Source organism: Excalfactoria chinensis, chromosome 1 (genome assembly GCF_039878825.1).
Source record: "Excalfactoria chinensis isolate bCotChi1 chromosome 1, bCotChi1.hap2, whole genome shotgun sequence".
In the NCBI taxonomy this organism is placed as follows: domain Eukaryota; kingdom Metazoa; phylum Chordata; class Aves; order Galliformes; family Phasianidae; genus Excalfactoria; species Excalfactoria chinensis.
The window spans coordinates 13,563,189-13,585,883 of NC_092825.1; the positions used below are offsets into that span (position 1 = coordinate 13,563,189).

Consider the following 22,695-nt stretch of genomic DNA (forward strand, 5'->3'; position numbering starts at 1 on the left):
CAGCGCCGTCAGGCCGGGCCCAGGGCAGCCCCCCGCGCGGAACCGGGGCTCCCCGTGCCCCGACGGCAGCGGGAGCGCGAATAGGAGAGGGAGCGGGGCCGTGCGGGAGCTACCGATGCAACAGCAGAGGTAGAGCGGGAGGCGGCCCATGGCGAGCGCCGGGACGGGACGGGTGTGGACGGGACGGGACCCCCGCTCCGGAAGCTCCGCGCCGCCGACAGCCTCAGAGCCGCCGCTGCACGCAGGCGCTGCTGCTCCACGCGGCTCCCGGGGAGCGGCTCCGCGCCGCTGGGCGCCCCCGGCCCTCCCCCTCCGCCCCGCCACCCCCGCGGGGCCGGACCGGGCCCGGCTGCACGGCGCTCCCGGCCCGACGGCGGGGCGGGCCCAGCGCGGCCCCTCCCAACGAGGGGCCCCGGCGCTGCGGTACAGCCGGGGAGGGGGCGGTGGGGGAACGGGGTGTCGGGGAGCGGCCAGGGGAGAGCGGTCCCGGGTTGCAGGGCGGAGGGCGGCAGAGAACCGTCTGAAAGCCGCGCTCGCGAGCTGACAGCCGAGTGGGAGTGGAGGGGAGCCCGTGCAGGGAGCGTGCTCCGGTGTGGGGGTGAGCGTCCCCGACGGGGCGACGCTCCGCATAGATGTTATCAGCCGAGATACAGTGTGGGAATGGGGCTTAAAGACCGCTCTGCCTGCCAGCGGTGCTGGCCGCCCCGCGGGACGGGGCCACGGCTCAGCGAAGGGCTACAGCTATCGTGTGCGGCGCTCGATGGCCACAAAGTACGAAGAGGAGCCGCCGGCTGCCTCTCCTTAGCTCCAGACACGCTGCAGCGGGATGGTGGAGGGATGGTTTGAGGAGAGCAGAGCAGTTTGTTAGTGCAGCGGGAGCTCTGCTGCCTGCCTGTGCAATGCAGCCGCAGGCTGAAGCTGGAGCGTTTGTCCTTCTGCTGCGACTGCTGCTCCGGGAAAGCAGTGAGGTTGGAAATGGAGGATCTTGTGGGCTCAGTATGTTGAGATGGGTCCTGAGTTCTGCACACAAGGTGTGTTGTGCACACACAGGCGGTGCGTAAAGCTTTGCCAGGTACCGGTGTCCCTCAAGAACACTTTGCCCTCACTGTTTGCAGTCCCTGAATGGAAACGTGCGGCGGGCTGCGTCCCACAAAACCCTGCCGGGTAGGTAAATATGTTCGCTCTCGTTTTACAGATGGATAAGCAGAAACAGAGAGATACCAAGTGGCTTGCCCTAAAGGTTAAACATCAGGTCTGGAACATAACCCAGAGCTCACCACCGAAGGGCTTATGGCTGTATTTCATTAAAGATGCCCAGGAAATTAAACCATTCTTAGCTGGCAGGGCAGGTATTGAGGGATTGTTATTCTAAACCTCTTTTGGCAATGTGGTCATTGAATACACGGAACTCATAGAATTTCACAGTCCTGTCATGCAAATCACAGCTTGGCTTTGTGTTACTTTCAATACAACAACTGCATTTGTCCTACTTAGGAAATGCTTTACTCTGCTGCTGGTGAGCTCCAGCAGTAAGGGGCAGAAGGTGCTCTGCAGTGTCCTTCCTGTCTGTGTGCAATAGCGGTGTTTCATTTCCACTGGATTCTTTTCTGTCACATATTTTTCTCATTTTTATTGAGTTTTTCCCCTCCTTTTTTCTCTCTCTCTCTCATGGTCTTTCTGAACTGCTGTCCTCTCTGGATCTGACACAGGCTGAGTGTGCCCACAGAGCTGCTTGTGTGCCTGGCTCAGGGATGTCTCTGACCTCAGGGAGACCCAATTTACCGCCTGTTGTAGCACGGCTGTGGTTGAATGCCCAGCAAACATCTGACAAGATCCTGCTTGATTGAATATCTGTTTGATTTCACATGGTTTTGATTAAATGGTGTTTGTTTCCACAAGAAAGAGAAGTGGGGTTGGGAGGACTGAAACGAGTGGGCTTGATCCAAATCAAGCATGTGCACGCAGACTGACGTTACAAGAACTCTTTAAAAAGTTTCTGCCTACGGATCCATCTCATCTCCAGGCCTGTTTTATCACCTCTCTCTCTTTATCTACTGAGGGAAAGCTGGAGATACTCTGCTCAGCTCCAGGAGTACCAAGGGTGGGATTTTGAAATGGAGGCCTCGCTCCCTTTGGCCTTTCTAAAAGTGAAGGCTTCCTGTAGACCTTACGTAAGTCCTGTATACCTTTTATAGTAGAAACAAATTCTAAACTAAAATTTCTGACGAATCCTGTGTTCTGTATGGCTACAAGGGGCTGCTGTGTGAAACCTGACTGCTGTGAAGCACCACGTGCAGGGGAATTGCTGAGAAGCTTCTTCAGAGCTTCAGCTCTGTGGCTTAGGCCGAAATGCTGGGGCGGTCCTCAAGCTGTAGAGTGTGTTAATGAAAAACGTGGGCCGCCTCTTAGGAACGCACACAAAAAAGGTTCTGCTGATTTCAGAGTCGATTTTGGCATTAAACATCAGTGCACTGCCATCCAGCGGGCACTGGGGGCTTTGCTGTCTGTCACCCATCTCTCCTGGTGGTTTTGGTGAGCATAGAGGATCCCCCAGAGGGTCAGGCTTGCTCTGTCTCAGCAAGGCCTTGCCCTGGTCTGCAGGCAGCCTCAAGCACTTGGGGGTTCAGCAACGTGACTGAGGGTGCTGGGAGCCATTTCTGAGGCAGCTGTTTGGTCATCTCTTACAAATCCTCCTTTTTTGACCTTAGAGTTTGAGTCTGTGTATCTTAACAGCATAGAATCACCAGGACTGGAAAAGACTTCCAAGGTCATCCAGTCCAACTGTCTACCTACCACTAATATTTCCCCACTAAATTGCGTCCCTTAGTACAACAACTAAATGTTTCTCGTACGCCTCCAGGGACAGTGGCTCCACCTCTTACCTGATAAGACATTGGCACCATGGGACACTGGTTAGTGGGCACAGTGGGAATGGGTCAACAGCTGGACTAGATGATCTTAGTGGTCTTTTCTAACCTTAATGATTCTATGATTTCCAGCCTTTGCAATGAGAAGTTTCGGGCTGTGGACAGCTCTGTATTTTTGAGTTCCCTTCAGGGCTTTATCCCGATTACTTAGTTGGGTGTTCTATTAAAAGTTTATTAAAAGTTGTTTATATTCCATATAGACTCGGACAGACTAAAAACCAAGAGAAAGTTACATTATTCCCCACACCAGAATTCTGTACACACTTTCAGACTTATATACAGAGGACAGCCACCCTGTGCTCATGAGGTGGTAAATACAAAGGCCTTTGTTGCACTTTACCTGCCCAGCCCTTAGCTTTTGCACGTTGAGTACTTGCTTTCCTGCTCTGTGATTTCATTTTTAATGGCTATCACTTGTTCCTCTAGTTGTCTGAGTTGCTCTGCCTTGTCTTGCTTGGTTTGGTTCAGGTCCTGAAGCTTCTTCTCCAAATCTGTAAGAGTAAAGTCACATGCAGCAATGCATGTATTTGTTGTGTAAGCAAAATCCAGGGATTAACAGTGTTCCTTTTTCCAGCATTTTTGGAGGCAATAAGCCCATTTCAAATGGAGAATGTTACATATGCAACTGGAGGGAAAAGCCTGGCTTCTGGACAGTGAGAAAAACATGACAGCTTTAAAACAGTTCATTTCTCAGCATGTGCTTTTGTCTGTCAGCTATGACGGAGCAGGACGTTTAGCTCTTAAAGCAGCTGGTTTAATTGGAAACATTCAGAGGGGCACTGCAGCTACTAATGTGTGCAAAGCCTAAAAAATTAGAATGTAATGGGGTTAGGTCTTCCTCCTTTACAGAAGTGTTTTCCTAGTACCTGTGAAGCTACACCAATGAGAAAATAATGGCAGTGAGTCAGTAACACACTATTTGCCGCCTGTTCCCAAAGCACAGGCCTTTGGAGAGGCTGAAATTCTCACAATACTTCTTTTCAAAGTGCCTACTCAAGATATTTATTTGGTTCCTGTCTTGAAGGATTTGCTCCTAGGATGCAATTTCTGCTTCAGTTCTGCTGACATTACATGGCAGTTTCGGATGTTGAACAGCATCCTGTGCCTAAGGATACCCAGTGGAGGTGCCCAGACCTTCACTAGAAGCAGAATTAGCTCCTCTGTGTGCAGTTATGAGAGCTGTACTGGAAGTCTGCCCTGCAGCCTCCCTACACGTGGATGTGCATCTTCTCTTTTCATGGAAAAACACCTACCTGCAGCTCTTGGTTGTCATCCAGGTAGTGTAAGAAAAGGCAGAGTACAGTGGAAAGGTGAAACGTCCAAATGTCCAAATGAAAGCTCCTGGCTACATCTGCAGCTACATTTTTAAAGCCCATCCCTGAGAGCTTGAGACAGGCTGCGCAGATTTTGCACGTGTCCTGCTTTTACACTGCCTGAATCAAATCATTGCAAGTCTCACTATGGACACTTCTTGACCTCTGCTTATTGCAACCAACACGTCAAAGAACAAAAACAAAAGCAAAAAAGAAAACAACAGCAACAAAAAAAAAACCCACTAGCCAAACCAATTCAACTACTGGAAAACTATTAGTGAAGGTTCAAGCAGTGATTTTTCACTAGTTAATCCATTTTAAACCCTATTTCGGGTGAACCTGGCCTGCTGATATCAGTGGGAAAGGCTTCCAGTTTAATTTCCTCTATTTCCTCTGCTTGCTACAGAAAGGAGAACATTACCTGTTATTCTTCTAATTTTTTTTTCAGTCTCTTCGGCCAGTTTTTCTGCTTCTTCCTTCAGTTGCTTCACTTTCTCCAGAGTTACTTTTGGAGGTCCCTTTGCTTTCAGCTTGTCTTGAAGAATGGTGTACTTCCTTTTAATGTCAGCGAATTCCTGTAACAAAACCCCATTACTTGGTTTAGGAGCATCTCATAATTAACCTGGCATACCAAAGGGTATTCAAAAACAGAATAAAAATGTGTGGAAAAGTCGTGTTTGAACCAAACTTGAAGTCTCTCAATCTTTTAAACCTTAAAAAAATCCACCATAAGTGTGGATCTACCAAGCCATGTATACATTGATGAAACAAAGTGCCAACGGGGGAATCTAGAATGTCAGCAAGGATGAAGATGGAAAGAAAAAATGGTTAAAGATTTTTAAAGCTTACACTGTTTTTATTTCTTTTGATAGGGCTTTTCTATAAGCTTCATTTTTGCCATGAGGATTGATTCGTATGTAATTCGTATGTAATATGTATTACAGGTATGTAATACCTGTAGCATCATTTAAAAACAAACATTTTTTTGGCTGGGATGTTTATTGTCTAGTTCCATTTTGTGCTGAGTTAGGGTGCCTAGGAGTTTCATACAACCTGAATGCTCAGTTGTGCTCTGCCTTTGGAGCTGTGGGTGTCTGGTTCTCTTCATGCAGCATTTTAGCAATTTCCAGCTGCCTCAATGCATTCTTTAAGAAACTGGAGCTATTGAGAAGCACCCAGCCAACCCCAACCTCCACATGACTCCCACCGGCTTTTTCTCTGATGGTGAGCAGCACAAGACAAATAGCCAGACCGCTTCCATCGCTCACATATTTTAATATCTGGTTCTGTGATTTGCTCTGTTGTGTTTGCTGGTGCCCATGGTGACTTTGAGTCTTATACACAGTGCAAGGAAAAATGTCACGGAGTAGCCAGTGAAACGTGTATGTTTTCTTTAATTCAAGCAAACTGAAGTGCTAGCTGCTAGAAACCTTAAAGTAAAAAAGATACATAACCTAAGGAATCGTACATGGCCTGGCATAAGGAAAACTTAGCAGAGTTTTTAAAAGGGGTAACACAATTACACTTCTGAGTCAGTAATACCATCAAACATGCAAGGAATCTTTTTTTTCCTTTAATGTGAGACAGAAAGGCTTACATTATCAATTTTCTGAGCTTGTTCATATGCTGCTTCTGCCCCCGTTCTCACATTTGTAGCTTGATTCCTGTTCATCTGCATTTTCATCTGCAGTGTGGTAATTTCATCTTCCAGATTGGACTGTTTTGCTGAAAAGTCATTGAGTTCATCTCTTGTCTTGTTCATTTGGTTCCCAGCCTGGAACAGAACAGTTGGAGGCTGTGGTTTCTCATGCCTTGTCCATCTCACCTGCAGAGCTTGGTAATGAAGGAGATGAATGGCAACTGACAGACAAGAGGAGCCCCTTACATGTTATGGAATTGATATTGTATCTGAGACATATTTTGATTTTATTTTACAGCTACATTGAAGAAAAATTGAGGTAAACTCAATAATACATTAAAAGCTTTACAGCAAGATACCTGTGAGATTTGTGCTCTGATTCCTTGTATCTCTTCATTTAACTTCATGAGGGTATTTTTGGAGCGTCCTTGGGAGCTCACAACATTCTTTAGTTCATCATTAATTTTGTCCACAGGGGGAAGAGCTTTAACTGCTTTGCTAGAATGGAAAAATAGAAAGCACGTGTAGTATTGTGTTGCTGAGACCAGAGCAAACACATTTGAAATGCACCCGTGCTCACATGCAGAAATGTTCCCTCAAGTTGACAACCTTAAAACAAAACACTGGTAGGGGCCTTGTGTGGGAGAGCACCAACTGCTGTGCTGAAGGAGAGGATGGATGCTGCGAGCTGCCTGGCAGAACGCTGCTGCCAAGGAAAGCAAGTGTCTGGGGTAGGGACTGTCCTGCCCACAGTGCCATCTCAGCTGCAGTTTGCACATTGTTAAGGGATCAGCTTACTCACTCAGCAGCCCGTGCCTCCACCAGCAGTGTCTGAGCCACTTCCATTTTCCTGTTTCTCTTATTTGCGTTCAGTTTGTACCTCTCACAGTGGGCCATAATGCTTCTGATTTTGCCAAGCAAGCTTGTTAGCTCTCTAGGAGTCAGGGGAAGGTTTATCTGCAGGACATAACTTGCCACCTGCTCAATGTCTTCTGGAGGCACGCTCTCATCTGCAACAGAAATTGAGCTTGAGAAGTTCTGAAGCACGTGCTTCCTCCCAGCAAAATGCAAAGGATCATTATGGTTGCCTAGACATCGAGTTATGTGGCAGAATAAAGCTGACAAGCACAGCGAGAGTGTAAGAGAATTACCTCCAACATTTTGTGATTTAATATTACGCTTCCAGGTAGTGCTGTTAGTGTTGTCAGAACTGGCTGAACTGAGGATTTGAACCCACTTTGAACTGGGTTATTAAAATTCTGATGCAGAACTGAACCCACAGAGGGTTTTAAGTCGGTGCGCTGTGCAGCCAAATGTGTCAGAGCCCATTTCGCCCTTGGCCCCCAGATCAAAGAGGCACTGGGGAGACCAGGCTGTGAGTGAGGCTTTCCAAGCCGGCCTGTGGGGGTAATCCATTCCCTGGAGTTGCCACAGTGCTCAGAAAGATGTTCCTTCGCAGGTTAATGAGGAAGGCTAAGCTGCAGAGAAGGATTCGGGCTGGGCAGAGATAGGGTGGGAAATCAGAGTGAGAAAAATATGTTTTACAACTCTCCTTCCAAGTACTCCCATTGCAGCACTAGCAGTGCTCAGAGGGGCAGGTACTCTGGGTTGGAGGAGCCAGTGCCTTGCAGTGTCTCATCATCATGTCTTTTTGCTACTCACTTCCCTTTGTGGACAAGACCTTGGGTGATAATGGAGTTGGAACGTGTTTGTGCTAACGCTCCAATGCAACTGATGGAGAATTAAATACAAGTGTAAACAGCTGTGCGTTTCAGAGAGCTGTTTTCTGTCAAAGTACATTCATCTAAAACTACCATGCAAGTCTCTGTATGGTACGGTAGACTTGATGTAACTGTATCCATTTCATCTGCCACGGTGCATAAACTTCAATTTACTAACAAAAAAATCACAAGGAAATGCTTTTGCAATTATTAGTAAATGCCGTATGTCTTCTAAGAACACATAAAAGAAGGCCAAGGATGATGTTGTCATTTGTTACCAAACAAAAACATGAGAACACTGAGGACTTAAATGGAGTTTTTCCTTCAAATTCTGTAAAATACCTTAAATATTCCTTAACAAAGAGAGCCCTCTGTCCTCAGCCTTCACTGCTGTTTGGATGGAGAGGCGTGAATGCCAAAGGATTGCCAGCATGCAGTCCTTAGAGAATGAGGAGATCAGCTACATGCAAGAGATTACAGAAAATACTAATGCATTTCAAGTCCTTTTATGTGCATCTGGTTAAAAAAAACCAACCCAAAATCTAACAGGCAACAAAACATCTTTACATTTGCCTGTGTGGAAAAGGGTTCGGGGCATATATTGTTTTGTTATTTTTTGCGAGGGCTGAAGTTCTACCAGAATCCTTTGATTCCTCGAGTTACAGCTTTACGGAGAGGATGGAGCAGTTTGTGTCCTAATTCCCACGCTCCCTACAGAGAGCTCCTATGGGCCGGGAAGAAGGGGGTGGAATAACAATTGAAGGATGAACTGAATATGCCTGGATGTCATACACTGTATGAAATTATATCAGTAGCCCTTTACTCAGCTAACCCAGGAACTGAGGGAATTTCTTGCCTGCTTCAATTTAAGCAAATTAAGAAAAAATGACAATAAGAACATGGGAAATCTATGGGGAAAATAAAAGAAAATGCTGTCCTCTAGGAGACAGAAACACTAGAGAGAAAGAAATTGAAAAAGGATGCACAGATTTGGAGGGGGTCAAGAAATCTGATATGTGTGCAGCTCAATCACTTTCCAGCCATCTATTCTTACAGTACACTTGAATATATACTAAAGAAAAGTAAGTCAGAAAGAGCTTTCTTGCATACTTACCTGACAAGAAGTTTTTCACTTTTCTGATGAATTCCTTTGTGACTTCTCGGTCAATTTTAATCTGATTCTTTGCTCTCTCCAGTTCCCCACTGAAGTGTGAGCCTTTCAGCTTGGTGTCTTCTGCCATTTTTCTGATGCTTTCAACCTGGAGATACTGTGAGAAATAGCTGTGTTTTCTGTGTCCGTTGCTTGGCAAGGTGAGCTCTCACACTATGGAGGTGTGAGAGTCACCATGTGGAGTCACTTGGTGTGGCTTTGGAACGCCTGTAGTAGGAGGCTGCTTTGGGGAGCTCCTGAGGTTGTTGCATCGTGGCCTTTGCCTAGCCTTACAAGAAGCCTAAATCAAGTATTTTTTTCCTCTTTGCAACCACCACCAAACTGTTTCTAAAGGAAAAGCACTGACTTGTTTTCTGTTGCAATACTGTGATATGTCATTGATCAGATTCATTACAGAAAAGGCACATAATTCAATCTGCCTTTCTATGCTGTAATTGCTGTTAAAACACACTTAAAAACAACAACAACAAGAAAACTAGAAATTAATTCTTGTCTTTAAAAGTTAAATTTTGCCAATTAAATTAATATCTGTGATTATTTAACTTAGAGCATTAATTTAATTATCAAGCTCCAAGAGTATTGTGCTCTTCTGTGGGCTGTGCTTTGCTCTAAGGAAATGCTCAGGTGCAGGTAGAAGAAATTCCCTGCTTCCCCAAGCAGCAAGAAAAACAACCTTGTTTCTTCTTTCGCAACATCTGTGGGAGGGCCATTCCTGCTGTCCCTGCATGTTTGGGGGCCTCAGGGTCTCCTGACTGCTCATTTCTATACCCGCTAACTGTGCAGTAGTGTGGTGTGGATTCTAAAGGAGGAAATGGATGCCCAGGCACCCTGCAGGGAGGGGACAAAGCAGTGCAGAATGATGTTTCTGTTGGGAAATGGCTTTTGCCTATCAGTGTAACAGGCATTTTCTCTGATTGTTAATGAGAACAAACTGTCGTTTGGGGATTTGTCTGTTTTGCTTCCTTTGCACGTGTTGTGTTGGCCACATGTTCCTTGAGTTATTTTCACTGCTCCTCTGAAGTAAATTGGAGCAGCTGTATACTTGATTTCCATATAAACATTATAGGGGGTACAAAATATTTGGCTTGAAGTTATCTGCAAGAATTCCTTAGTGGTAAATGTAAAAGTAACATAAAATTGTATATATTGAGCTTAATGGTATGCACAGCAGTCTTAATGGGATAAACATGGTCCATTCTTGGGCTGCTGGCAAATATTACTGTTTGAATCTTTCTCAGTGAAAATACAGACAATATTAACCTAATGTCACCATGTGCATTGGCACAGGACAACATGATCCCATGAGACCTTGGCAGCTTTGAGGAAGGCATGGTTAGAGACACTGTCCCTTGGTGGGACTGGACTCTAATACTCCTGGCACTGAATCATATGTCTGTGGCGTAGGGATGGAGTCCATCACCAGGTCACTCACTGCTCTTTGCCCAAGGAGCAAATGCTTTTTTGTAGATTTGGGGCTCACTACTTCATCTTTGTTCATTTTAGCTATCTACAAGTCAGCCATCCAAACCTAAGCCAGCTGTCCATCTAATGTGGGGAAAAAAAGTAAAACAAAATACACCAAAAAAAAGCACCTTCAATTAATTAATATGGCTTCTTGAGACAAATAGCTGGACTGGATAAAATGAAGCTGGAGCTGCCTGACTTTACACTTACTGTAAAAGGAGTGCAGATGACTAGCTGTGATGTAGCCAACACCATCCCTATGAAGGTGGTGGCCAGACCCCCATCTTATCTTTCCCTCTGACTTTGGGAATATGTTTAGGAAGCAAGCTGGGCTTCTCGAATTCACAAGTCTGTGCTAAAACAGCTTTTTCCTCCCTAATATAAAACAGAATCCAGGGAGAGCAGAGGAAGAGCAGGCTTCACAAAGGCAGCAGTGCCATCCTTCATGCATTGCACTCAACAAATGTAATTTTGATACACATACTTGATTCTCAGGGTCCTGTAGCTGAGTAGTCAAGTTGATTAGCAGGACAGCAGTCTCCTCAGCTTTCCTGAATGCTCTGGAGGAGAGAGGAAGAGCTCCGCTGCAGTTTGGGCCTCCTCCACAGGCTGCTGCAGCACAGGAATGGCTTCCTGGCACCCCGCAGATCTGCAATAAGGAAAACATTTTGTCAGGACTTCTCTGGGTATCTGAGATACACCTTTGGTTGAAGGATGTTGGACAATGCATGGGATTTTCCCAAAGACACATAGTCTGGTATCTCCAAAGATAAGGCCACTGCCAGTTAAAGGATCCCTTCCCTGGATGCAATGGCAGCTCATGGCTCTAAACCTCTCCTTCCATCAGCCATCTGTTGGGCTCTATGTGTTATACAGACACCCTTGTTTTACTGTGTGGCAAAAGAGTTACCGTGATACCATGGCATATCCAGCCCAAGGAGCATCCAAGTCTATCCAGTTAGTTTTGGATAGAATTCTGAATTTACACTGAAGACCCCTTCATATTAGAAAGTGCTTGAACAGTCCCTGGTGCTGCACCTGCCCTGGGAACAACAGCTGCCAGAAGGGTGGGAGTGACCACAGCTGGGAATTACAGCTGCATCTGATGTGACAGCAGGTCTGTGCCAGGGAACTGCTCTTCTCCAGTTTAATATGCATGTAATTACTCTTTTAAAATAATAATAAAAAACAACTAGCAGCAGAAAAAGGAAGTTCTTATTTAGTTCCCATTACAAACCCCCAGTACCTACCTTTGAAACCAAGTGTTGGATGTCAGGGATCTTGATCAGCTTGAGCTGCTCCATCACTTTGCTCCCTTCCCAGGGCTGCTTGTGTATCATAGTGAGCGTGCTCTGCCTTGTGTGCTCTGAGTGCCTTACCACTGGGGTTGTCTCACGAGCTTTCTCTTCTGCCAGGAATGATTCTTCGGAGTGTTCCCTAATGTTGTTCATGGCCTCTGTAGCAATAGAAGTAGCGTTGAGTACCAACTGATTGCATTTGATTGCATTCATGCATTTACTTGAGTGCTGGACCAATGGTGAGTGACAGGTCTGTTACTGGCAGTTGATGTGGGACAGAAGGGATGGACAGAAACTGCCATTTCTTCATTTAAGCTTTCTAATCCTTTACTCAGACAAATACCAAACAGGGGTAGTTATTGATGAGCATAACACTTGCTAAAATAGCTGACAATGCAGTGGATCCTGTGTTATTCCTCAGAGCTGAATTTTAGGCAGATCTGTTCCTGCCACTTGTAAAACTGAAATGATCAGCTCTGTGAGTGTGACTTAGGGAAGCATTCATCCTCCCCATTTTCAACATGGCACCCAAAAGTTAAAGTCTCCTGGGCCAAAATTTAGATTACAAATGGAAATGTATGACTTTTCTGTGGCTCTGAGGAAACACGGTTTCAGAGTTGATGTACTGAAAAGAATGAAAGCATTTCCATGATAAGCCTGTAGAGCAGGCAACAGATGCTTTCTTGTTTGCTTAGTGTAAGCTTTTCCTCAAGTAGAGTCTCAGAACCATGGAGAACATTACTTTTTTGTTTGTTTGTTTGTTTCCCCAGTTGAATAGCCTAAAGAAAGGAACCGGGCCTTTTGCAAAACATGCAATTTAAAGTTACTGCTGTCAGATCTCCAGGGAACCCTAAGTTTTCCCCAAATAGCCAGGCACAAGTATGTGCAACGATCCAGAACTGATGTTTTGTTAGTGAAAAAGCATTAGAGGTCACTGATTAACATCCTGCTGGCCTGGTAATGACTCAACTCCAGTTGAAGTCAGTGAGAACCCTCTGGTCAAGTCCTGCCTGCTTTTTACCAGGCCCTAAAGCTCTTGGTCTTGCTTTGGCTGAAGCAGAAGGATGTTTAGTTGTGTGGAACCAGGACTACTTGTTTTATCTTGCACCTCTTGGAAACAACATACAGTCTAAAGTTAGATCCTAATACAGAGTACCTGGCGAGAGGCTACTCTAAGTCCCTATCTAAGCAAGAGGCTGTTTTTTATGCAGTTATTCCATTGCAGGAATATTTTACAGTGATTCAACTCTTCGTTAAATGGCCCAAACACATTTTTCACGCTTGGTTTGTGATGGAGCTGTAGGGATTCCAAGTTCCTTTATGTTAAACACAGTTTCTTAGCACAGACTTGATTTACAGCTCAGGAATCTGGGCTCACCACATTACAATGCCACAGTGGCTGCAAAGCCAGGGAACAAGACTGGGAAGAGGCAATTTAATGAGATTTCATAAACTGCAAGAATTCTTTTAAGAACACACGTCTTTTTTTCCTTTTTCCAGGGAGCTCAATTCATGATTAACCATTGAAACTTCCAACCCAGGCAGCTGAGTACATGCCCATTTCAAGAAAAGTCCTGAACTCTCATTTCACTTCCTCTACAAACCTCTACAAAGAGAGGTAGGTAGGAGCCCATTTCCCTTCATGTGCCTGGGGCACAGGTATCAAATATCCCCCAGACAGAGTACCTGGCATATCTTCCATCCTGCTCTGCCCCATTTCCTTGTGCCAACAAAAAAGCATGAGTAGAAAAGCAGACAGGGCCATATCCTGAATTGTCCTGAAATGATGAAGGGATGAGGGAACCAGGCTTTCTCCCAGGCACTGGGGAAGCTGTCAGTTCTGTGCTGCTAGATGCTTGGTAGCAGGACCAACAAGTATCTGTGGCCCTGACCAACAATTCAGCTTAAATTCAATGTCTTCTCCTCCCTGCACCCCGTGTGCTTTTTATAGGGCTGTTTATCTGCCTCTGGAGGCCAAGAGATGAAAAAGCCTTGGAATGTGACCAGAGAGCACCGCAGATGCTTCAGCTGCGCATCCGCTGACCTCTCTGGGATTTATTGTTTCTTTGCCTTCCTGCCTTCTCAGAGTCAGCACAAGACCCAGTCGAGTTAGGACATGGTGCCTGTGATAGCTGTGCTGACTGCATGTGTGGGACTTGAGTAGAAGACTGGTTCCCTAGGCACTGCCAAGTGTAACAGTGCAAAGAAGCCCTAAACATTAATGAATCTCTCTTATCCCTTTTCCTTTCCCTTGGCTTTATATACTATTGATCTTTCCTTCATTATTTCGGTCTTGTCTAGTCCAGTCTTCTTACTTGTACAAAACATGAAAGATCTTGAAGCAGGATCGCACTGCCTTTAAATTCTATCTATCTTCCATGCTTGCTGTAACATCTGGGGGTTCATACCTTAGCAGCCACCTTTCTGGTCAGATGGTGGAGTGTAGAATCTAGTTAGTATCTGATCAAGATCCCCGAATCATACATTCCCGTCTTTTCCCAGAAGTCATGAAGCCTGTGACATTGTTATTACTGCCATTAGCAGCTGATGGAGACTATACTTAGCTCAAGCACAGACAGAGTAATTATTTAAAAAATGCCAAGGAACTCAGTTCTGTTTTCACATTTTGTGATGATGGAGAGCCAGTTCCTTACCACATAAAGTCATGTATTTTCCCATGGGAACACTGAGAAGTTGTTCTATGACTCTCTGCTCTAATTAAACAAACCATTGCTGCGCAACATTTTTTAAGTATTGCTAAGAGCAATAGGAGTCAGAAACAGGGAAAATGGCATCCTTTGCTTTTCTACTGTATGACATGAGAATCTATAAAGTGAAACTGGGTGGCCTTTAAATCCTGATGGAAACATCAGTGCTCATGGGATTTTTGACTGATATGATCATTCATATACCTGCACCTGAACTTTAGGATGCTAGAAATCAAAGCACTTTAACACAAAAGGAAGTTGGGGAAGTTACTATGATAAAGTTTGTAGTATTTGGGTTCCACGTGGAACTAAAATTGAAGGGTCTTTGAAATGTTGTATGGCTCAGTGGTGAGAAAAGCATTGTGAAATTTCATGGCATACTTTCACCTATTTCAGTACTGGCTGCTTTACCTTTGAGGCTCAAGTAATGAAAAGTGCGATGCAGATCTAATTTCTGTTGTAGAAGTTCATAGACACGATCAGCTTCTTCACCAATGTCTTCAATGTTCTCAGTGAGGTCGGGAAATTCATACGGCACACTGCGAATCGGACCCATTTGTGTAATTTGTTGTCTACAAGGGAAGGGACAGTTAATGAAGAAGTCAGACTGAATTGCTCTTAAACCAGACCTGAGGTACGCACTATTTTAAAGGACAAGAGATAAATTTCTAAACAAGCAGAAACATCGACTTGTAATGGCTTACTTAGGAAACCATTAGGAACTGGAAAATTCCAACATTGACTTGTATGCCTTTGGGGGGTCAGTGTGTGAAATAATCATATAACAATCCTAGAATCCTTAGACTAGAAAGTGGGCTTTAAAGGACCTAGTTCAATTTCCCTGCAATAAAAAGGGACACATATATCTCTCTCTATATATATCTATACAGGTTATTTTGTTCATGGATCTACTGAAAGCATCAGATTAGTGCTCCAGCATCTTTTTCTGATCAGAAGAGGGATTTGAAGAGTAGGGCATGGCTGGTGACACCTGGGGAAAGACTGCTTTGTCAGCCAAGGGATTCTAGTGGGGCAGCAGAGCCCTTACCGAACGTAGCCATGAAGATCCTTGATGCCTGAGAGTGCCTCCCATGAAAAAACAGGATGTTTCAGAATTCTTTCCATTTCAGAAATGGCATCTTCAAAGGCTTTGAATCGCATGTCACAGCTGGGCATCTGTCCTCCTTTATCTTCTAGGCTTGCAGCAAACCTCATTAACCCTTGAACAGTCTGGGCGAGGGCAGTAATTTCAGTGTCCCACTCATCAAAACAAAGGTGACACTGATGGCAAGAGGGAAAGTCTTTCTCAAAGCCACGGCCACACTGGTCGCAGAACCGCCCGGTGACACCAGAACGGCAGTTACACACACCAGTAGCTTTGTCACACTGGGGCCAGCTGGTTCCCTCTGCGTTACAGTTGCATGCTGCAAGAAAGGGACAGCAAGTTATATGCAATTGTTCCTTCTCTGCAGGAGTAAGGTATACAGAAGGCACAATTATATATTCTAACACAATAAACAGAAACTGGTTTTCTTTGCTGCTTTTTGAGCCTGCTTGGATGGATCTGCAAAGGGACAACATTACCTTTCTGGATGGGACTCTAATGTATGGGGTTTATTTTTCTTGATGGGTTTCTACTAGATCTTTCTACTTGGAACAAGTTGGAGTGTTCCCCCACTGTGCCCAACTCTGCTCTTCTAGCATTGCTTCCCTGTTCTTTTACACTGAAGGGAAAAACAGATGGTAGCTAACTTCAGCCACCCAAAGGCCACCATCTATTTTGCGTCAGTCATCTAGGCTCCTTCACTGGCAATGAAGAGAAGCACCAATGAAGGTGCACCTAAAAATCAACCTAAATTGGTACTCATAGAATCACACTGTATTCCAGGTTGGAAGGGACACACAAGGTTCATCGAGCCCAACACAGCACCACCTCAAATTCAAACCCTATGTCTGAAAGCGTTGTCCAAACATTCCTTGAACTCTGGCAGCTTGGGGCTGTGACCGATGCCCTGGGGAGCCTGTTTCACTTTCTCATTGAGGAATGCTTCCCTAATACCCAATCAGAACAGCAAAAGCTGGACAAAAATCACTATTTGGAGCCACTTAACTACCTTCACTGCCTGGAAAATTCGCCACTGATCAGAGGAGCTCAGACTAGGTTAGACTAGGCTTTGGAACAGCTAATGTCAGGTGAGATAAATCCCTTCTGATACCTCACCCCGGTGCTCCCTGGGCTGGGGAGGTGTGTGCTGAGAGCTGAACTACACACTACAGCCTTCATCCAGCACAGCCCATTTCTAAATATCAGAATGTAGCCAATATTCATGTCACAGTGAAGGGGATGGCCTGTCTAATGGCTCTTCTTCAGCTCGAGATTCCATGGTTCCAAAACTGCAGAAGGAACAACACTGACAAACAATATAAACAACTTAATTGTTCCATACACACAAATGTATCTGTTTCTCTGGATATACGCTCTGTCTCCTCTATGAATAAAGGTGAAACGTTTATTTTGAGGCAGTTTCTAACCCAGTTATAATACTTACAAATGCAATGCTTCTGGGGATTGCCGAAGTAGTTTTCCTCACATTCATCACAGCGTTTCCCACCGTAGCCTACCTTACACTGGCACTGGCCTGTAAGCTGGAAACAGTTCAAGATTTAACAACTACCCATGTAGTATGACTGCATACACATTATTTACTGGGTTTCTTTTTTGCTCTGTGACTTTTATTATACAGCTGCACAGGGACCATAGTGACACTGCTTCTGCACATTGTTTGAATACAGTTTAACAAGATAAACTTCCTTTAGCATCTCTGAAGGCTGTTAAAAAAGATTGACTTTGAGAGCTGGCTTTTCTTTCCTAATATGAGAGGCTTCGTATGGTCCAGTCTGATCTTTGAGAACATCCTCTGGCTATTATCTGAGAGAGGATTTTTTCTTCCTTTGCGGAAAAGATTAACAGCTTATTTTTGCTGGAACAAAGTACTCATCTTAACATTTCAACTTTTAACTACATGATATATATGCTGCAGTGGAAAACCTCCAGGGTACGTTATGCACATTGCCCTAGAAAAATTTGTTTTGGAATTCAGCACTGAAATTGGACTGCAGGGAATTACAGCTCTGATAACAACTCAGACAAGCAGTAGTAGTTCTTCTGTGTTAAGGGCTACATTTCGTAGGGAAAAGGATAGCTCCACTAAGTAAACCAGGGCAAACAGAAAGCATATTGAAAGGAAAATGTGAAAGCACATCAGCAAGAGCTTGGTCCTGGTGCCATGAAATCAATAGCAAAATGGCTGTTGTCTCCATGGACCACAATTTTAGCTCTCTATACTGAAGGACTGTTTTATTTTTTCCACCTTCTTGCTCTAGAAAGTGCCCAAGAATTAAAAACAAGAAAAGATACAGGAGTAGCCTGATTGATGGTGCATGACTGACGTAATGGCCACTGCTCTCTGTGAGAAGGAACCTTTAAAAAACCAAACACATGCAAGACTCTTAGGTCCAAGTCTGGACTTCCTCCCTCCCTGCATGTACACTTATGGGGCAGTTTTTCCTTGCGTCATTTTCTCATGTATTTCTGTGATCCACTTTAAAAGGAAACATGCAGGCAAAGAGTAATTGCTTACAAGTAAAGCCACAGTATCAGAACAGCGCATTTGATATAATGGCTACAGGCCAGCTTACACCAACTGCAAATTCCCAAAGACCTGCTGTTTCTGGGGAGCATAGCAAAAATCCATTCTCATATGAGAAAGTCCCAACCATGTTATGCCAAAACATTACCCTCCCAGTTCCCAGAGAACAGAGTAATTTCCTTGCCTGGTCACACTGGTTACTTTGGGTGTTTTTTGTGTCACAGTCACAGAGCTGACATCCTTTTCCACCAGCCAGATTCCAGTAGCCCGGCGCACACTGGTCACATGTTGTACCAACCACGTTGGGCCGACACCGGCAAGCTCCAGTGGCTGGGTCACACAGGCAGGCTGTATCCCCACCTGGGCACGTGGCAGGGAGGACACCTGCAGGATTGCACTTGCAGACTGGAAAGAGAAGGACAAGTGCTACAGCAGATGGTGGTACAAACGGCTGACGGACAATCAGAACTGTACAGGAAGCACAGTCTGTTGGCTTACAGAATGGTTTGGGCTGGAAGGGATCTTTAGTGACCACCCAGTCCAATCCCTTGCAATTGGCAAGAGCACCTACTGCTAGATCAGGCTGCTGAAAGCCCCATCCAATATGGCCTTTAGTACTTCCAAGGATCCACAGCTTCTTTGGGCAAATGGTTCCAGTATCTCACCATCCGCATTGTGAACTTTTTCTTCTTTATATCTTATCTAAATGTGCCATTTTCCAGTTTAAAACCATTGTCCTGTTACTACACGCTCAGGTAAGTCTTTCTCCACCTTTCTCATAAGTACCTTTTTAGTTCTGGAAGACTCCAGTAAGGTCTCCTCGGAACCTTCTCTTCTGCAGAATGAACAAGCCCAGCTCCCTCAGCCTGTCTTCATAGGAGGGGTGCTGCAGCCCTCTGAGAATCTTTGTGGCCTCCCATGGAGCCATCCCAGCAGCTCCGCATCCTTCTTGTGCTGGGGGCCCCAGACCTCAACACAGTACTGCAGGTGGGGCCTCATGAGAGTGGAGCAAAGGGAAATAATCACCTCCCTCAACCTATCAGCCATACTTCTTTTGATGCAGCTCGGGATACAATTGGCTTTCCAGGTTGCAAACACACACCGTTGGCATATATCCTATGTTTTATCCGCTTAGGACTATTCCCAAGTCCTCCTCTTTCTATTGTGGTTTGTCTACAGCATCGAACAAACTTACTGAGAGCTTTAACTACTTTTAATATAGGCACAAAATACCGAAGTTGTAGTGAATTTTGAGTCTTATTGGCATGAAGTGCTAAATATGTTGGATAAAGAAATGCTGATTTACAGTAGACACTACAGTGTGGGAAACCCCAGTAAAGGGTAAGCCAAGTAAGATAAGAAGCCTTCCTTGCAAGGAGCCAAAAGTTCTTGCTAAGTTATTTCTATCTGACATCTTCCGAAGATGAATGAGGTATGGGCTTGAACTGTATTTCAGAGATTCCCAGAAAAAGGATTTCTTGATAATAGTTATGTTTTCTGGCCTGTACAAATTAGGTCTTCAATTAACATTTGTGAAAATGACTTTTGGTAAACTCTGAGGGGAAACTTATGCTCTGCATTTATTTCTACTCCTTCCTTTCTGCTCAAAATGCTGTTACTGGCAGTGCTCTCATGAGGACTATTAAATTGCCTGAGCAGCCTCTGTCTAGCTGTATCATTAAAACAACTGGCAAGGCAGGGAGCTCAGCAGGGGATCATCTGGTTAACTGAGCATTGCTTAGCTGGCATCAGCCTGTAACATGGATAAACAATTATCTTTGATTCCTTTAATTTTAATTTCTTCCTGACTGGGATGAATGCACATTTATTTTTCAACACAGAATAGTGCTTTCAGTTCAGGTGAGCACTTCCTAGATTCAGTATTCAGCATAAGATTTAGGCAGACCTGCATGAAAAACAGAGAACTTAATAGATGCCATATTAACAGTTATTTCTAGCACTGGGAAGGAATTTCTTCAGTACTCGCATATTTGGCCTACTTCAGTTTTTCTGTCCCCCTAAGGGTGAACCTCTCCCTGTAAGCCTAATTTCTTTATAACTTCTCTTGCTGGCAATATGCAGTTGCAGTGCTGTTGCCCACTTACTTTGACAGTCCTGATTGAGGGCTGAGCCAAAATACCCAGGTTTGCAGAACTGGCAGTTTGCTCCATGGGTGTTGTGCAAACACTTGACGCATTCCCCGGTGACCCTGTTACAGGACTCTGGGTCTGTCACATCGATGTTGTTGTTGCAGGGACATGGTGCACATTCCTCCCCTGGGCTTCCTGGGATTTTGTAGAACCCGGTAGGACATTCATCACACCGGCTGCCTGTCAGACAGGAAGGTACAAACATATGCTGCTTAATGAGACTTCAAGTGGATCATGCAGTTTCTAATAATGCTGCAAAAAGGCTCAGACTGGCTATTCAAATGCCCAGTTCCAATGTGAAATACCCACCTGTTTGAGATCTTTAATAATCCTATGATCAGTTCAAATTAGATCTTTCATATTGCAATCTGATGGAAATGCACCCTCCTCACTGCAAGGGGCAATCTGGTGCCACTGGGACCTTGTGCAGTGGTTCATCCTTGCCCAAAGACTACTCTTTCATCACTATTCCCAGATCCAGAGCTTTCCCCAGTCTCCAGAAGGGTGAGTCTGGTGCCACAGGAGTGACCAAGAGCCTCACCGGGATGGAACAAGAGGAAGAACGTTCAAAACTAAGGATATCAGAGGTCTGTGAGGACAACAGTCCCCTGGGAAAGTAACAAGAAGAATCATTTTGGCCTGGCAGCCTTTCCTCAGGCAAAGCTGCTCTTGACTTAGAAAGGCACCTGGCTTAAAAAAAGATGACAGCAATTGTTTGGTTTTAGCTCCATTGCAGGAGATGTTCATAATTAACAGGGGAAGAAAATGCTTCAAGTTTTCCCCATGGAAATTCAAGGTAAGTCAATGGGATCTTTGGAAGCAATGCATCAGTTTGCTGCATAAACAGCTGCATTTGGGACACCCAAGAACGCCCCTCTCTGCAGCAGCCACTCCAACAGTGACACAGTCACTTTTGGGCATGACATCAAAGCACGTCTTTATTTTGCTCCTTACCTGAATATCCCTCAAGACAATTGCAGACTATTTGTGAAGTCTGGGAGTCCTGGTAACAGGAATGTGCAAAGAACCTCTTGCTTGTAGGTACTCCTGGACACATGCATGGGCGGCAGGGTTCTCTGTTGGAAGGGTTTCCATAATAGCCATCGATGCATCTGTCAAAGCAGTCAAAATATATATATATATATTGAAATCACCCATGCTCTGTCTGCCATGTTCTGCAAATCTGGAGTGACTGATGGCTTCTCTGAGGCTGTAGTCTGTCCAGACAGACAGGCAACACAGAGGCTTCTGAAGCATCACTGATCTTTAATCTGCTTTACTATAGCAAATGGGAACACAATTCTGTATATTTATAAAAGCCGGGCTAAAGGTCTTGGCTCTGATTATCCTCATCCTGGGGTGTGGATCTCCTGTGGATGTACAGGGCAGCAAGTGTTTCATTCTCCCATTTTTATCCACTTGCTACCTACACGCACAATAGCTAAAGGTCATGTCATCCAAATGAACAGCTCAATGGGTTTCATTGTAAAATCCTCTTAGAAGGCAATGGCATGGAACAATCTAGCCAAACTGAACTAACCAGCCAATGAATTCAGTTCTGATGTCCCCTCTGAACTCTGTACCTCGACCAGAGCATAGAGTTAAAAAGGAGCATTGTTTGGAGTGGGGATAGAAACACGTGGGAAAAGTCATTTGCTGGTCATACAGAAATGATATGAATCAGCAAACAGGGCACGTTTATTTAAGCTCCTTGGAGATAACTGTAGGTGCTAAAATGAATATTCAGCTCTAGTTAAGCCTCTTGGCAATTTAAAAATGGTATCGCAGGTCCAGTACCTTGCACAGGTCCGGGAGCACATCATGCAGAGCACCCATATCCCAAATGCAGTCTTAAGAGGAGCCCACTGCAGTGCTGTGTGCATGCTGTGCCTCTGCCCATCCCAGAGGACAAACCTTCCCTCTTACATTTATCCAAAAATGGATACTTGCCATTTAGGAGTGAGACCCAATTTAACTCTTGTTTTAGCTATGATTCCAGCTAAGGTCATTGATACATTGGTGAAACATAGGTGAGGCCCCAGCAAAGCATGTATTCAGAGAGCTGGTTACATGTGAGCTGTGCAGTGCTGCCCATCCCCTCACCTTTCACAGTGGCTTCCAGCTGTAAACCTGCTGCAGTTCAGGCACTCTCCAGTCACTGGGTGGCAAAGCTCTGCGAAGCCGTGACATGGGCAAGGGCGGCAGCGGGGAAACCCAAAATACCCAGGCAGGCATTGGCTGCAGCGCCGGCCATCAACATTCTGGAGGCAGGCACACTGCCCTGTCACCTGGTCACACAGCGAGCTCACTGAGCCCTGTGGGTGGCACTCACATGCTGGAAAACACCAAAAGCAAAGCTGTACCTTCAGCGCATTCCCATCAACCAGTCATCACTGATCCCATGTGAAGGAAGGGCAAGCAGTGGGGAATGGCAACGTTGTTAAATATGTAAGTTGTTTTTGTATTGCTTCATGAGGAAAAGGAGCTGGGGAAGTTAATTGACAGTTGGCTGAACTTGAGCTGATAGTGTGCCCAGGTAGCCACGAAGGCCAAAAGCATCCTGGCTTGCATCAGAAATAGTGCAGCCAGCAGGAACAGAAAGGTGATTGTCCCTATATACTAAGCACTGGTGAGGCTGTACCTTGAACACTGTG

The 22,695-nt window shown here is 45.1% G+C and overlaps 2 protein-coding genes across 2 annotated transcripts in view; both read right to left on the bottom strand.

Annotated features, from left to right (window-relative positions):
- LAMB1 (laminin subunit beta 1) overlaps positions 1–296 on the bottom strand; it is a 48,766-nt gene extending 48,470 nt beyond the window's left edge. Inside the window, exon 1 of the mRNA XM_072326534.1 lies at positions 114–296. Within this exon, the coding sequence (XP_072182635.1) occupies positions 114–150 (37 nt within the window). The 5' untranslated portion in view covers positions 151–296. The remainder of the gene's footprint in view (positions 1–113) is intronic.
- A 2,936-nt stretch (positions 297–3,232) lies between these two features.
- Positions 3,233–22,695, bottom strand: part of LAMB4 (laminin subunit beta 4) — a 52,612-nt gene continuing 33,149 nt past the window's right edge. The window contains 15 exon segments of the mRNA XM_072326535.1: positions 3,233–3,418; positions 4,662–4,815; positions 5,838–6,014; positions 6,239–6,377; positions 6,682–6,889; positions 8,715–8,859; positions 10,720–10,884; positions 11,486–11,691; positions 14,653–14,813; positions 15,290–15,665; positions 16,791–16,887; positions 18,076–18,296; positions 19,997–20,221; positions 20,996–21,153; positions 22,145–22,376. Coding sequence (XP_072182636.1) covers positions 3,279–3,418; positions 4,662–4,815; positions 5,838–6,014; positions 6,239–6,377; positions 6,682–6,889; positions 8,715–8,859; positions 10,720–10,884; positions 11,486–11,691; positions 14,653–14,813; positions 15,290–15,665; positions 16,791–16,887; positions 18,076–18,296; positions 19,997–20,221; positions 20,996–21,153; positions 22,145–22,376 — 2,804 coding nt within the window. The 3' untranslated portion in view covers positions 3,233–3,278.